This window comes from Myxocyprinus asiaticus, chromosome 1, assembly GCF_019703515.2.
Source record: "Myxocyprinus asiaticus isolate MX2 ecotype Aquarium Trade chromosome 1, UBuf_Myxa_2, whole genome shotgun sequence".
NCBI lineage: Eukaryota > Metazoa > Chordata > Actinopteri > Cypriniformes > Catostomidae > Myxocyprinus > Myxocyprinus asiaticus.
This window is the reverse complement of record NC_059344.1, coordinates 4527627-4543930: the sequence shown is the minus strand read 5'-3', so window position 1 is coordinate 4543930 and position 16304 is coordinate 4527627. Positions and strand designations below refer to the sequence as shown.

The following is a 16304-nucleotide window of genomic DNA, read 5'->3' as shown; positions in this document are numbered from 1 at the left end:
TTAGCATCAGATAATAAAATCAAATCAGCATGACATTTCTATTAGCATGAAAATCACCATGAGATAACAAAGTTGGCAATGGGTCATGAAGAAGCATCTATTTATGAAGTAAGCATCAGCTTTGGCTTCAGATCTCAAAATCTTCAGTCTCCAATTACAAAATTGGAATTGAATCTCAAATATTAGCACAGGATAACAGAATCAACACAAAATCCCTCAAACCAGCATCAGATCAAATCAGCGTATAATAGCAGAATCAGTGTAAAAACAAAAACAACATGAGATAACATCAGCAATCAGCATAATATAAGATAATCAGCACAGAATCTCCTAAATCACCATTAGATAACATAATCAGCACAAAATTTTATAAATTAGCACTAGATTACAAACTCAGAACTGGATCTGAAAAATCAGCATCAAATAACAGAATTACATTGAAATCTTGAAAATCTGCATTAGAAAACAGATTTAATATGTTATCGCCAAAATCAGCACCAGATACTGGAATCGGCATGATTTCACCAAAATCAGCATCAGATAACAAAATCACATTTGGATCTTCAATATCAGCATCAGATAAAAGAATTACCTTGAAATCTTCAAAATCTGCAACAGAAAACAGAAAGAGTTTAATATCTTCAAAATCAGCATCAGGTAACACATTCAGAATTGGATCTCCAAAATCTGCCTTAGATAAAAAAATTAAAAAATAAATAAATTATATCTTCAAAATCAGCATCAGATAATTGATTTTTTACATAATATCTCTTAAAATAATGTCAGATAGTGGAATCAGTACAATATCTCCTAAACCAGCATTAGCTGGTAGAATCAGTATGATACTGTATATCCACAATCAGCATCAGAAAACAAAATCAGAGTTAGATCTCCTAAATCAGCATCAAATAACAGAATTACATTGAAATCTTGAAAATCTGCATTAGAAAACAGATTTAATATGATATCTCTGAAATCAGCATCAGATACTGGAATCGGCATGATTTCACCAAAATCAGCATCAAATAACAAAATCACAGTTGGATCTTCAATATCAGCATCAGATAAAAGAATTACTTTGAAATCTTCAAAATCTGCAACAGAGAACAGAAAGAGTTTGATATCTTGAAAATCTCCAAAATCAGCATCAGGTAACAAAATTACAGACGGATCTCCATTATCTAGCCTTAGATAAAAAAAAAAAAGAATATATATATATATATTAGTATGATATCTCCACAATCAGCATCAGAAAACAAAATCAGAGTTAGATCTCCTAAATCAGCATCAAATAACTGAATTACATTGATATCTTCAAAATCAGCATCAGATAATTTATTTTTACATAATATCTCTTAAAATAATGTCAGATAGTGGAATCAGCACAATATCTCCTGAACCAGCATTAGCTGGTGGAATCAGTATGATATCTCCACAATCAGCATCAGAAAACAAAATCAGAGTTAGATCTCCTAAATCAGCATCAAATAACAGAATTACATTGAAATCTTCAAAATGTGCATCAGAGAACCAATTTTACATAATATCTCTTAAACCAGTATCAGATTGTGGAATCAGTGATATCTCCAAAATCAGCACCAGATAACAGAAATAGTCAACTTGTTAAAATCAGCGTAAGTTGACAGTTAAACGTAATGTCTTCAAAATCAGCTTCAGATTGTGGAATTAGCATAACATTTCCAAAGTCTGCATCAGATATTTGCAAAATTTGCATCCGTTCGAGCCTGTGGCAGCAAGCTGCCAACCTTTTCCACCTCATACTTCTAAAGTGTATGAACATAAGAATTCATGAAATGAAGTATCCCTAAACTTAAATTTGTTTATTTTTTGTGGCACATTTTTTTATTTTTTCTTTTTCTTTTTCTTTTTTTAACTGCAGCAAAGATTAAACATTCATTAAGATGCTTCAGATTAACAAGTTTATTTCACATGACCTTGTTTATACATAGGGTGCTCTGAAACGTGTCCGTGGCTTCTCCTAGAACTTTTGTGATGGACAGATTCCGTGTGAGATACCGATCTTCTGTTTTGAGCAGCTGTGATGAAAAGCAGATCTTTTCTATCAAGCTTTGCATTGCTGCCAGCTGATATTCGGACCATGTGAGTGAATGTCAAACACAGCAATGTTTGGAGCGTGTTCGGGACATGGTACGAGAGTTGAAGTGTTGGCTTGCCTTACAGGACCTCTCTGCTCTGCAGGGGCCCTTTAGGCAGACGGTAATTGACCTAATTTGGCCCATATGCAGAGTGAAACATGTTTCACTGTGACCTCAAAGGAGCACTGCGTTGTGCCATATTGACTTGAGATCGGCCAACTCGCCCTGCCAATCTATCTAATATAATATGCAGTTTGATCCGAGGTCAAGACTCGTGGACTCCTGGGCAGATGACTTCAATTAGAGCTGAATCTGGCATTGAGCAGCTTACATTTACTGTATACTGTATATAAATGTGTTTGTTCCACTGATATTGAAGTATTTGTCTTTTTGGATTTACCACGGAAATTTATGTGCTCAGAACTACACTTGCATATGTCTGCTGCGGATGCATTGAATGTACAAAGATGTGAAGTATGTTAGCGTTTGTCTGCTGCGGGCCTGCAGATGCGTTGCAAGGTACAGGTCGACCGATAGAGGATTTCACCGATAACTAAGCAGATAACCGATTAATCGGCCGATAGTTTTTAAAACGATTTATAGAATGTAAAAAAAGAAAAACGCTATTAGCCTTTCCTTACTATGAAGGGCACAGACAATATACATATATATATATATATATATATATATATGAAAATAACCAAATTTGCAAAGAAGTCAGGATAAAAATATGGATATTTTCAGTGATTTTTTTATTTGACCTCTAGAGGCCACTTTTTAACTATAGAACCAAGTTGTTTTAACTGTACAATCCTCGAGCACTAGCCACAGAGGAAAAAACTACAAAAAACAACAACAAAAGAAGCAACTATCAGCATAGATTTTTGCCGATAATGATAGTTCCAAACAGCAACTATCTACACGATTAATCGGTAAAACCGATATATCGGTCTACCTTTATTTCAAGAGATGTGAAGAATGAGAGCTACGATTTATTGTGATTTATTTGGAAACATGTAGGTGTGAGAAATGCATTATACCTTAAAAATTACGACCAAGAGCGCCCTTACAAAAATCACGAGTTCATGGCAAATTTGTTCTGTCAAACATTTGCAGCGAATCACAAGCTCATTTGCATGTGAAAATAATGAGTGGAAAATGTTTTTGCAGCAAGTTTAGGTTTTTTGCAAGGGCATGGCAAGATGCAAATTATACGTCATCAATATTGGTTCACTTCCATGATTTAGGACAATTGCGTTCATATCAGCAGGAAACCGTACCAAAGTTCACATAAACACTTTCTCAAAAGGTCTCAGGTGCGGTTTGCGAGAAAACAAAGTTTACATCAACCAAACATACCGAACTAGTACGTCAAATGAACCCGGGTGTGAATATTTCATAATATTTCTTGTTTTTGTACCATAGAGGATCCAATGGCTTCCTTGCGCCTGGTGTGTGTGTGTGTGCGTGTGTGTGTGTGAGCGTTTGACACTGCAGACGCTTAACCAGTCATGATGGTAGCTGTGAAACCTGTCCAAACGTTAATTAAAAAATAAAAACGTCTGCGAATGAGCAGTGATAGAGATGCTTCATCTCTTTGCCAGACATAAAGGAGCTGAGCCAGTTCTCACTCACTCTGATAAGACGTGAGAATAGAGACAATTCAGAGTAATGAGCTAGTTCTGACAGGCGGAGAAACTTCTCTTAATTTCCTTTGGTGCTGAGGAGAGGAACGGGAGATAATTATGACAGGAAGAGCACTTCAAAATGAGTGTAATAGCGCAGTGTCTAAAACGGGAACTATTGCTGCGGAACGTTGTCGCATAAATGGCGTCTGCCATCGATCCTGATAATGGCCTACGGAGTGTTTTAAAATGTTAGCATTGTTTGAAAATGACTGGGAGGGAAAAGACAGAACAATTTTAGGAGAAATGACAGATTTACAGACAGATTGTGTTAATTCAGGTTTTGATGTTTCCTGAGAGACAAAGGCAGCTAATTCTGAGACTTATTGTTTCATTTGCAGTCTACTCACTGAACGTCTGATGCGTATTGCACACAAAACAGTAAAACACCTGTGAAATTCACAAGCTCTTTTCAGATTACATGAATTAAAATGCAGCCTCTGGAAGTTGGGGTGCACAGTTTTGATCAGTGTGCCTGGAAACAGAGTTTTGGCCGCAAATTTGCCACTCGTTATTTTCACATGCAGATGTGCTTGTGATTCACTGCAAATGTTTGCCAGGAGTTTGCAGCTCCACACCGGTAGTGGTGAACCTCCGGCAAACCTTTGGCAACAATGGACAATTTGACGCAAGTTTGGCGCAAAGCTCATTTGCATGTGAAAATTATCTGTAGCGAATTTGCGGCAAGTTTGCCATGAACTCTCGATTTTTGTAGGGGTTATCTTTAACAACGCTCTCAACGTGGATATCAGGCACAACAGCCCCGCTATAATACGGGCCGCCATCTTGATTGTTTTGGTTGAATGGATCACATGACTGTGTCACGTGACAACAAATCATCGTTTTCATATATATCCTCCTCTGCTGTCCACACCACAATGCGAAGACAGCGTTTTCAAATGTATGCACTTGGTAGAGAGATGCTGAACAGCTCAGTTTTCACTGACAAAAATGCTGTCTCAATGTGGACGGAAGACCAAAACGTAGAGAAAAAGATTTTCAAATGAAAACATACTATTGTGTAAGATAAAGTTACTTCAAAGGTACTTCATAATAGATTTACACTTGAGCTAGTGACTCAGTGGTGGATTGCGCGACACTCACTCGAAACCAGGCTTCAACCAGGTTTCACATGAGAAGCATATTTACCGCTTATGTGACAAGCACAAATAATTATCATTGAATATGTTTCAGTGGCACAAAATTTCGCTTGGCAGCCGCCAAAAGATTTTCAGTGCTGGAAAACCCTGGTATGCTTGCTATCCCCAAGCAGAACTGTATTGTCCAGACATCTGTCTATTATTGTGGTATACAGTGTTAATCTCAATAAAGAAATTACGAAAGAAATTTTTTTTAACAATTCACTAACACTGGTTTTTAATTATGATTTTTATTTATTTATGTTTTAATCTAGAAAGAACTAATTCAAATGATGCATTTATAGTATGTTGGGGATTCCCCTACTTGAGCCGAATGGGTTAACGGGTTAATTACCTCACATATGTGTGAGAATAATCAGTTATATCCACAACATAAACATAATAATACAACTTGCATCTGCCCAGACAATGGCACAAATGGTGAACTTTGGACTTTGGACTGCCACCTGCACCGCATTGATGTGTCCTTTAGTATAAAGTACAGAAAATGATTTATCACCCCCTTGTGGTCTCCCAAAGCTGTTACGCCAGTCTACATTAAACGGAAGACCAACTGACAGTGAATTGGAAAGCACACAAATCAAGCTTGTAATTTAAATGTCGCCTTATGTTAATATATCGATGCCTTAAAAATGTATCAAGAAAACAACGTGCTGATCCGTAATCGATGCTGATAAGTTGCAGACTTCTGTAATATAAACAATGATCGATGGAAGTAAATGTTCTGGCCAAGCACAAAACAATGTCTTCACTCAGTAAATTTGAACATACACGAAGACAAATGATATTTGAGAGCTCTTAAGTGAATAATTTTCAGTCTGTTCATCTCACAAAACCTTCACATGGCTTTAGAAGACTTGAAATATAGAGCATGAGTTGTATGGACTACTTTTATGGTGCTTTCTTTTTTTGTCTTTTTCAGTGCTTGACAGCCCCTGGTCACTATATGCTTTCATTGTATTGGAAATGAGCAGCTTGGACATTCTACTATAAACAACTATTCATAACTGTTTGTGTTCCATGAAAGAAAGTTATATTGGTTTGGAAAGACAATGTTGAGTAAATTATGAAAGAATTTTGATTTTTTGCGTGAACTTTCCCTTTAACTTAGTGTTCGTTGACAATAATGGGTGATTTCGTGTACAAGTATGTAGCAGAGTAATTGCCTGTCCAATCACAGAGTGATTGCCAGACATTTCCCAGGTTCCAATAGCAATGTTCCAGACAGCAGTCTCTGAATTCTTTAAAATCATGGCTTTTTTCCAGGTTTTCATTTTAATTAATAACAGTAAACTTGTGTACACCGAATTCATTTGTAGTTTTTGTTTCTGGGTGAGCAATTAATGGAACGAATCTAAAATTTGGCTGCAGTAAAGCACTGTCTCGTGATCCTCAGAATGGTTTTGGTCTGTGGGTCAGTTTGGCAGTAATTCAGGTTTTGTTCCTCTATACTTTAGTTTCATTGATCTTTTCACAGTACCACAGTGCTGTGATCTGTACTTCATAAAGTATGACTTTTGTATTCAATTTTAAGGCGAAAGGTACAATTTAATAATTCAATTTAATTATTTAAAAATAATTCTGTTTTAAATATTTTAATCAGTCTGTTCTTGCCTGTCTACACTGGAAAAAATTATTATGTAGGATTTACTCAAAATGTATTAGTAGCATTTTTGCATCGCACTTTTAAAGTAAATTCAACTTATGGTCATTTTATGTCCTTTAAAACCTTTGTTAGATATACACAAATGTATCAGTTAGTTCAACATTAAAATTAAAAGTAATATCTAAATGTTTAAAAATAATTAAATGTTAGGGGCCTGGGTAGCTCAGCGAGTAAAGACGCTGACTACCACACCTGGAAGTCGCAAGTTCGAAGCCAGGGCGTGCTGAGTGACTCCAGCCAAGCTTCCTAAGCAACCAATTGGCCCGGTTGCTAGGGTGGGTACAGTCACGTTGGGTTAACCTCCTCGTGGTCGCTATAATGTGGTCCTTGCTCTCAGTGGGGCGCGTGGTTAGTTGTGCGTGGATGCAGTGAAGAATAGCGTGAGCCTCCACATGCACTAGGTCTCCGCGGTAATACGCTCAACAAGCCACGCGATAAGATGTGCGGATTGACGGTCTCAGACGCGGAGGCAACTGAGATTCATCCTCCGCCACCCGGATTGAGGCGAGTCACTATGCCACCACAAGGGTTTAGAGTGCATTGGGAATTGGGCATACCAAATTGGGGAGAAAAGGGAAGAAAAAAAAAGAAAATAAAAATAATTTAATGTTTAAAATTAGCATTTATATTAAATTAATTGGCTCAAAAGAAAATAATGATCGAGGATGATTAGACCTGATTTCCAAAAAAAAGTGCAGATAAAGCTGCAACTCAGAAATACACATTTACATGCGCAAGTAACAAATATATGTACTGAACAGGATCCAACTTCACCAAAGGGAATACTGATCACCCTAATGGTGACTATATACAAAACAACTAAATACAGTAAAACAATATCAATAATACTAAAAAGAGCTAAAATCTCTATGAATTCTTAATAACAAGTTAAATGCCTCAACAAGTTCCTTTTGACCAAACAAGCATGCTTAATTTATTCAAGTGCAAGGGCTTTATGGGTATAACCTACAACCTTAGTTCTGTGCATAATCATTTGAGTTAGTAGTACTTAAAATGAAGTTCAAGGAATTTACAATCACTGTATCACTCTAATTTCACCTAATAATTGATATTTTCTGTTGTACACATTAATGCAAATTAAGCAAAGCTAAAAAGGTTATAAATATGTACATTTCTGAGTAAAATTTGTTTTCACATGTTATATTTGTTGAGCCAACGAATCGTTTTCCAGGGTATGTATGACTGTAAATCTTTTGTGGTTTCAGAATCGTCATCCTCAGTGAATGTCTTAATGGACACCACAACGACTCGGACCACAACACGGCCCATCACCGTTACCATAGCAACCACCTCCACTACAACCACCACCACTACAACAACCACTACCAAATCACCTTCCTCAACAACAGTGGTCACACGCAGCACTACGTCGGGTCGTCAGCTTGCGGGGGGCGCAGTACCTGAGGCCACCACACGCTCGGACCCCTCCTCTGTCCTGCCTAATGTCGCCATCGAATACTGCAGCCCCATCATTGACTCCACCCTCACCTGGCCCAAAACACGACAGGGGCTCGTCGCCAAGCAACCATGCCCACCTGGAACCATCGGTAAGGCATCTGTGTGTCTACACTGCAGGTAGGCGACACAATGTGACAAAACCATACAGTTATGTTGATTATAAAGGAAGTGTTCTAGTTTATTGTGTCGCTAGCAGTGTAGATAGGGTATAACAGGGTGGACATAAGTCTGTGACACTTAACTGATATGACTAAATGTCTATTTAGGTGTATTTTGGGGGTTTTCGTAAATTAATGTTGTTCCTATGGTTAGATATTTGAACAAAATATAAACCTAGAAAGGTTTTGGAATTACACTCAGAAAATGCCCCTATTACCTGACAAATATTACTGAAATAGGTGTTCGGAAATATCACACCCATTTCAGTGACAGTGCTTGGCATTGTAACTTAGTAATTAGTTACTGTAATCCAATTACTTTTTTGTAAAGAAACATTACAATGTTACAGAAGGGTTTCAGAGAGAAAACTCTCATAGTGATATATATATATATATATATATATATATATATATATATATATATATGTGTGTGTGTGTGTGTGTGTGTGTGTGTGTGTGTGTGTGTGTGTACAAATACAAATCTGTTATATACAGTGCAAGGGAATGCAATGCAGAAGAGGTAGGATATGGTAAGTAAGACATGGATTAAACCACAGTAGTTGTATGGATTACTTTTATACTGCCTTTATGTGCATTTTGGAGCTTCAAAGTATTTGGACCCTGTTGACTTGCATTGTATGGACCTACAGAGCTGAGAATATTTTTCTTAAAAGGAGGAAAGTAAGTCATACACATCTGGGATGGCATTAGGGTGAGTAAATCATGAGAGAATTTTCATTTTTTGGGTCAACTATTCCTTTAAAATTCTGAGTAGCTTACAGTTTGGCAAGCTTCAGTTTTAAAGTTGCTTCACAACACTGTTGAATCTGTGGATTTGAATCAGGCACTCAGTGTGAGCAGAAATAACGAGTGTGAAAACACAAACGCAGCACACACATCAAAAAAGCCACTGCAGCGTTGCTAAAAACGAAACATTGCTCGCAAACTTCCTCCATACGCACTCTCTCTCATCCACCTCTTCTTTCATCTCTCTCGCTCTAGTTTTCCCTTCATTCCTCTCTCTACCTCCTGCTCATATCAAATCATTTAAACTCCTCCTGTCCGTTCTCTGGTGGTGGGACTACAGACTGGCGGGTTTCCATGGTTTCAGGGTGATTGGCAGCACTTTCATGACTAGTTGTTTGTTCTTGAAATTTTTGAAGCGGCAGAATGGAGCAGTTGGTGGATTAGTCCTCTGTTACACTCGTCATATTCGCAGAAACCCTGATACCAGAACCCTTGAACAGAGAAGTATTCTTAAAAATATAGGTTCCAGCTCTAAAAGCTGATTGGATTAACTATGTTCGAAAACTATGTTCACATCCATTAAATTTTATATGAACCATTAGCTTTAGAGGTGGCTGAGATGCGAACCTTGTCTGAAAGTTCTCACTGTGACAATAAAATAAAAATGAACAAGGAAGGCAACATTTTGTCAAAGAATTAAGGCTGTTGATTAAGTGCATTAATTCGTACAGATTAGTTATTTAAAAATGGTATTAATTAAATATATAATTATTTAAAAAAAATTAAGAACAATGCAACTAATCATACCCTTGATCACAATTAGGAACTCTCTTACCATAGGTGCAAGAACCTCCATGTTTTTGAGAGTCTCAGTCATCAGGGGGCAGTCAGGGCATCTCCAGCTGTACAGGTAATGCGCAGCTGTACAGACAACAAACTGATGCTGCAGTGAACGCACACAATAGAATACAGGGGTCTCGAGACGTGTTTTTCAAAGTTTCAAACTACATTAAATTGACACAGCATCCTAAAAGATGCAGCATTTAGGGTGCGAGACGCTGGACATGAGTGAAACGTGACACAACCACAGTGTGACACTCCAAAAGCTTTCATCTGATGCATGTGTACATAGACTACCTAAAATAGTGCAGACAGATGCACGCAAAAATAAATTCTGTGAGAACAGCCCATAAGTCTACCTCGAACAGATTGATGAACTTAATTGCAAACTGGTCTGTAGGCCAAAGATGGGCAGGATGATTTTGTGGATTTTGACAGTCCTAGTCTCTTGCTTCACCTGTCTTTTGGAGCACACGTGTGCACAATGACAAGGCAGAGACTATTTGGCAGAGACGAGCCACTTCTGTTAAAATGAATGGGAGAAATTGGAACATCCAATGGTCAACTGATGCAGAAAAGGAAGGCTTGCCTTACAAGTACTGTTAAAGAGCCAATCACCTTTTAGATACAGATATCGCCTGTCAGTCAAGTCGATTGCGCATTAGCTAGACAAGATGGGAAAATGTAGTTTTTTTTAGCATAATCGGAGGTAAGAAGCACTATTTATGATATCAGTGTTGTCATATTTTACTGCTGATTTGAAATATGTTCGTAATCTTGACCAACCGTTTTGAAGATTTCGGTCTTTCCCCATTCAAGTAGATAGGAGCTGCACTGTCATGCCTCTGGTTTACATACAAAAATAGCTGCCCAGCCTGCCCGAGAGCATTCCAAAGATGTTCCGCCGAGTGGACTTACTTCATATAAAAACTTGGGCCAAGGCCAGTTGTGGATTAAGGTGTTTAACCTCGTGAGATCCCACATCCAAATGCGTGGACAATACATTTTGACTTCGCTATAGGCTATGCTTAATTTAAATGTTTTTAAACCAACTGATCTCAGTTCTGGAAAATCTGGGCTGTTAGTAAAGGGTTAAACTTTCAGTGCACCGAGTCATGTGGCAAAACAACATGGTGCCAATCTCAGCCGAGTTTGTCTTTCAGAGAAACGGCAACAAAACTACATCTTGTAAGAAACCAGTGCGAGTTTTCACATTAAAACCTGTTTGAGTCAAAAGAGTAGAGTTTCATCTGATATGCCATTTTAAAAATTGCTTAGATTTATCGCGAAACAGCATGTTGTCCTTGTACGTGGACAATATGACTAACTTTCTATAATAATCATTTATTCACTGTGCATTATCACATTGAGAATCATTGGACGCATCTAAAAGCTGGAAAATGTTGCTTTCAGAGGCTGTATACAGAGTTAGGATGAAAATAAGGTGCATTGCAAACTGTTCTGAGATCAGTGAAGACAGACAGACAGACAGCACAGTGGAGGTTAAGTCATTCCCTAATTAGGGAGTAAGGGAGCATCCTATAGCTTTCCTATGCAGCCTAGTTCATTCACTTCTAACATCTAGTCAAAAGTTCAGTTTCATGCTGCAGATGATGTTTGGACCACTCAACATGTGTGGCAGACATGGGACAATGATAATCAGTACATAGATTCAGAATTTTATAATGCAAAATTTTATTTTAACATGGTTGGCAATGATTGGATGACGCTGGCCATTTCTTTTAATCAGAATTATTTATTCAGCTTTATAGAAAATCAGCTGTAATGTTTATAATATCTCAAAAACATGTATAACCAACACTACTGGACACGTAATAAACTATTTGATAGAAAGAAAAAAAAACTGAATTTCTATAGCTTCTATAGCAATTTAGCCCCACTGTGGATGTAACTTTTTAGGAAAACTATTTTCTCTAGAAATAATTTTTTTTATAATTTTTTATTTATTAGGTGCTACTAGTTACAAATCAAAAAGGGAAATGGAAAATGCACACAGCAGTCACGCAAGGGTCTCAAGAGGATACATTAGAAGTTGACCGATAGTGGATTTTGCCAATACCGATAATTAAGCCTAAACCGATTAATCGGCCGATAGTGGGGAAAAAAATAAAAATTATTCAATCTTAAAAAATACAGTTGTGCTCAAAAGTTTGCATACCCTGGCAGAAATTGTGAAATTTTGGCATTGATTTTGAGAATATAACTGATCATGCAAAAAAAACTGTCTTTTATTTAAGGATAGTGATCATATGAAGCCATTTATTATCACATAGTTGTTTGGCTCCTTTTTAAATCATAATGATAACAGAAATCACCCAAATGGCCCTGATCAAAAGCTTACACACCTTTGAATGTTTGGCCTTGTTACAGACACACAAGGTGACACACACAGGTTTAAATGGCAATTAAAGGTTAATTTCCCACACCTGTGGCTTTTTAAATTGCAGTTAGTGTCTGTGTATAAATAGTCAATGAGTTTGTTAGCTCTCACATGGATGCACTGAGCAGGCTAGATACTGAGCCATGGGGAGCAGAAAAGAACTGTCAAAAGACCTGCATAACAAGGTAATAGAACTTTATAAAGATGGAAAAAGATATAAAAAGATATCCAAAGCCTTGAAAATGCCAGTCAGTACTGTTCAATCACGTATTAAGAAGTGGAAAATTGAGGGATCTCTTGATACCAAGCCAAGGTCAGGAAGACCAAGAAAGATTTCAGCAACAACTGCCAGAAGAATTGTTAGGGATACAAAAAAACCCCCACAGGTAACCTCAGGAGAAATACAGGCTGCTCTGGAAAAAGACTGTGTGGTTGTTTCAAGGAGCACAATATGATGATACTTGAACAAAAATGAAGAAGAATGATTGGAGAGGGGTCAACAAGGTCTATAATGAAAAGAATACCATCCCCACTGTGAAGTATGGTGGTGGCTCACTGATGTTTTGGGGGTGTGTGAGCTCTAAAGGCATGGCGAATCTTGTGACAATTGATGGCAAGATGAATGCAACATGTTATCAGAAAATACTGGCAGACAATTTGCATTCTTCTGCACGAAAGCTGCGCATGGGACGCTCTTGGACTTTCCAGCAAGACAATGATCCTAAGCACAAGGCCAAGTTGACCCTCCAGTAGTTACAGTAGAAAAAGGTGAAGGTTCTGGAGTGGCCATCACAGTCTCCTGACCTTAATATCATCGAGCCACTCTGGGGAGATCTCAAACGTGCAGTTCATGTAAGACGACCAAAGACTTTGCATGACCTGGAGGCATTTTGCCAAGACGAATGGGCAGCTATACCACATGCAAGAATTTGGGGCCTCATAGACAACTATTACAAAAGACTGCACGCTGTCATTGATGCTAAAGGGGGCAATACACAGTATTAAGAACTAAGGGTATGCAGACTTTTGAACAGGGGTCATTTAATTTTGTTCTTTGTTGCCATGTTTTGTTTTATGATTGTGCCATTCTGTTATAACCTACAGTTGAATATGAATCCCATAAGAAATAAAAGAAATGTGTTTTGCCTGCTCACTCATGGTTTCTTTAAAAATGGTGCATACATTACCAATTCTAGGGGTAACCATCAACAACAGACTAAATTTCACAGACCACATCTCAAAGACCGCAAGATCATGTAGATTTACATTCTACAATATCAGGAAGATAAGACCCTTCCTCTCTGAACATGCCACACAACTGCTTGTCCAGTCACTTGTCATAACTAGACTGGACTACTGTAACGCTCTCATTGCAGGCCTCCCTGCATGTGCAACTAGACCCCTCCAAATGATCCAGAATGCAGCAGCACGTCTGGTCTTTAATGAACCAAAGAGAGCACGTTACACCACTCCTTGTCTCTCTCCACTGGCTACCGGTTGACGCACATATCAAATTCAAGGCTCTGATGCTGGCATACAGAACAGTCACTGGGTCTGCTCCAGCATACCTAAAATCATTTATGCAGAGCTACACGCCCACTAGAAGCCTGCGGTCGGCTAAGGAACATCGCCTTGTTGTACCAACACAAAGAGGCACCAAAACACTTTCCCGGACTTTCAGCTTCATCGTACCACGTTGGTGGAACGACCTTCCCAACTCCATCCTTGAAGCTGACTCACTCTCTGTCTTCAAAAAACGACTAAAAACACATCTTTTCCATGAGCACTTAACCAGTCATTAAAAAAAAAAAAAGAATTCTGTTGCACTTTATTCTGTTTTGAATACTATTATGATGCTAGTGATACTTTGTAATACAGCACTTTTCATACCACTGTCTCCTAAGATGATTCGCTTATGTTTTCCTCTCTTGTAAGTCGCTTTGGATAAAAGCATCTGCCAAATGAATAAATGTAAATGTAAATGTAAATTCTCCAAGGGTATGCAAACTTTTGAGCACAACTGTAGTTCTACATCTTTTCCTACTCTGAGTGTGTTTTTCCTTACTATCGCCACAATCGGCATTGATTTAAAAAAAAGAAACTATCAGCAAGATATATCGGTCGATCTATGGTATACAGAAGTCAAGCTATAGTCGCATTATGTACTGTATGTCTGTTGTATGATTTCAGTACAGTTTATTAACCTAAATCCAACTTTTGAAGTGCATGTAAACATTTTATATATATATATATATATATATATATATAGACACACACACACACACACACACACACAGGTGGCCAAAAGTTTGGAATAATGTGCAGATTTTGCTCTTATGGAAAGAAATTGGTACTTTTATTCACCAAAGTGGCATTCAACTGATCACAATGTATAGTCAGGACATTAATAACATGAAAAATTACCATTACAATTTGAAAAAATGAACTTCTTAAATTACTTCAAAGAGTTCTCATAAAAAAAATCGTCCACGTGCAGCAATGACAGCTTTGCAGATCCTTGGCATTCCAGCTGTCAGTTTGTCCAGATACTCAGGTGACATTTCACCCCACACTTCCTGTAGCACTTGCCATAGATGTGGCTGTCTTGTCGGGCACTTCTCACACACCTTACAGTCTAGCTGATCCCACAAAAGCTCAATGGGGTTAAGATCCATAACACTCTTTTCCAATTATCTGTAGTCCAATGTCTGTGTTTCTTTGCCCACTCTAACCTTTTCTTTTTGTTTTTCTGTTTCAAAAGTGGCTTTTTCTTTGCAACTCTTCCCATAAGGCCTGTACCCCTGAGTCTGTTGTACATGAAACTGGTGTTGAGCGGGTAGAATTCAATGAAGCTGTCAGCTGAGGACATGTGAGGCGTCTATTTCTCAAACTAGAGACTCTGATGTACTTATCCTCTTGTTTAGTTGTACATCTGGCCTTCCACATCTCTTTCTGTCCTTGTTAGAGCCAGTTGTCCTTTGTCTTTGAAGACTGTAGTGTACACCTTTGTATGAAATCTTCAGTTTTTTGGCAATTTCAAGCATTGTATAGCCTTCATTCCTCAAAACAATGATTGACTGATGAGTTTCTATAGAGAGCTGTTTCTTTTTTGCCATTTTTGACCTAATATTGACCTTAAGACATGCCAGTCTATTGCATACTGTGGCAACTCAAAAACAAACACAAAGACAATGTTAAGCTTCATTTAATAAACCAAATAGCTTTCAGCAGTGTTTGAAATAATGGCAAGTGATTTTCTAGTACCAAATTAGCAATTTAGCATGATTACTCAAGGATAAGGTGTTGGAGTGATGGCTGCTGGAAATGGGGCCTGTGTTCATTTGATTAAAAATGACTTTTTTCAAATAGTGATGGAGCTGTTTTTTAACATCAGTAATGTCCTGACTATACTTTGTGATCATTTGAATGCCACCTTGGTGAATTAAATTACCAATTTCTTTCTGAAACAACAAAATCTGTACATTATTCCAAACTTTTGGATATATATATATATATATATATATACACCGATCAGCCACAACATTAAAACCACCTGCCTAACATTGTGTAGGTCCCCCTCGTGCCGCCAAAACAGCACAAACCCTCATCTCAGAATAGCATTCTGAGATGCTATTCTTCTCACCACAATTGTACAGAGCGGTTATCTGAGTTACCGTAGATTTGTCAGTTCAAACCAGTCTGGCCATTCTCTGTTGACCTCTTTCATCATCAAGGCATTTCTGTCCACAGAGTTCACTAGATTTTTTATTATTTTTTTTTAATGTTTTTGGCACCATTCTGAGTAAATTTTAGAGACTGTTGTGCGTGAAAATCCCAGGAGATCAGCAGTTACAGAAATACTCAAACCAGCCAACAATCTGGCACCAACAATCATCCATGTGATTATCTAATCAGCCAATCGTGTGGCAGCAGTGCAGCGCATAAAATCATGCAGGTACAGGTCAGGAACTTCAGTTAATGTTCACATCAACCATCAGAATGGGGAAAAATATGATCTCAGTGATTTTGACCGTGGCATGATTGTTGGTGC

At 37.9% G+C, this 16304-nt stretch overlaps 1 protein-coding gene across 1 annotated transcript in view; it reads left to right on the top strand.

The window, feature by feature from the left end:
* The window catches only part of LOC127442559 (adhesion G protein-coupled receptor L3-like), a 332967-nt gene that overhangs the window by 228975 nt on the left and 87688 nt on the right, over positions 1 to 16304 (top strand). Inside the window, exon 8 of the mRNA XM_051700690.1 lies at positions 7855 to 8196. Within this exon, the coding sequence (XP_051556650.1) occupies positions 7855 to 8196 (342 nt within the window). The remainder of the gene's footprint in view (positions 1 to 7854; positions 8197 to 16304) is intronic.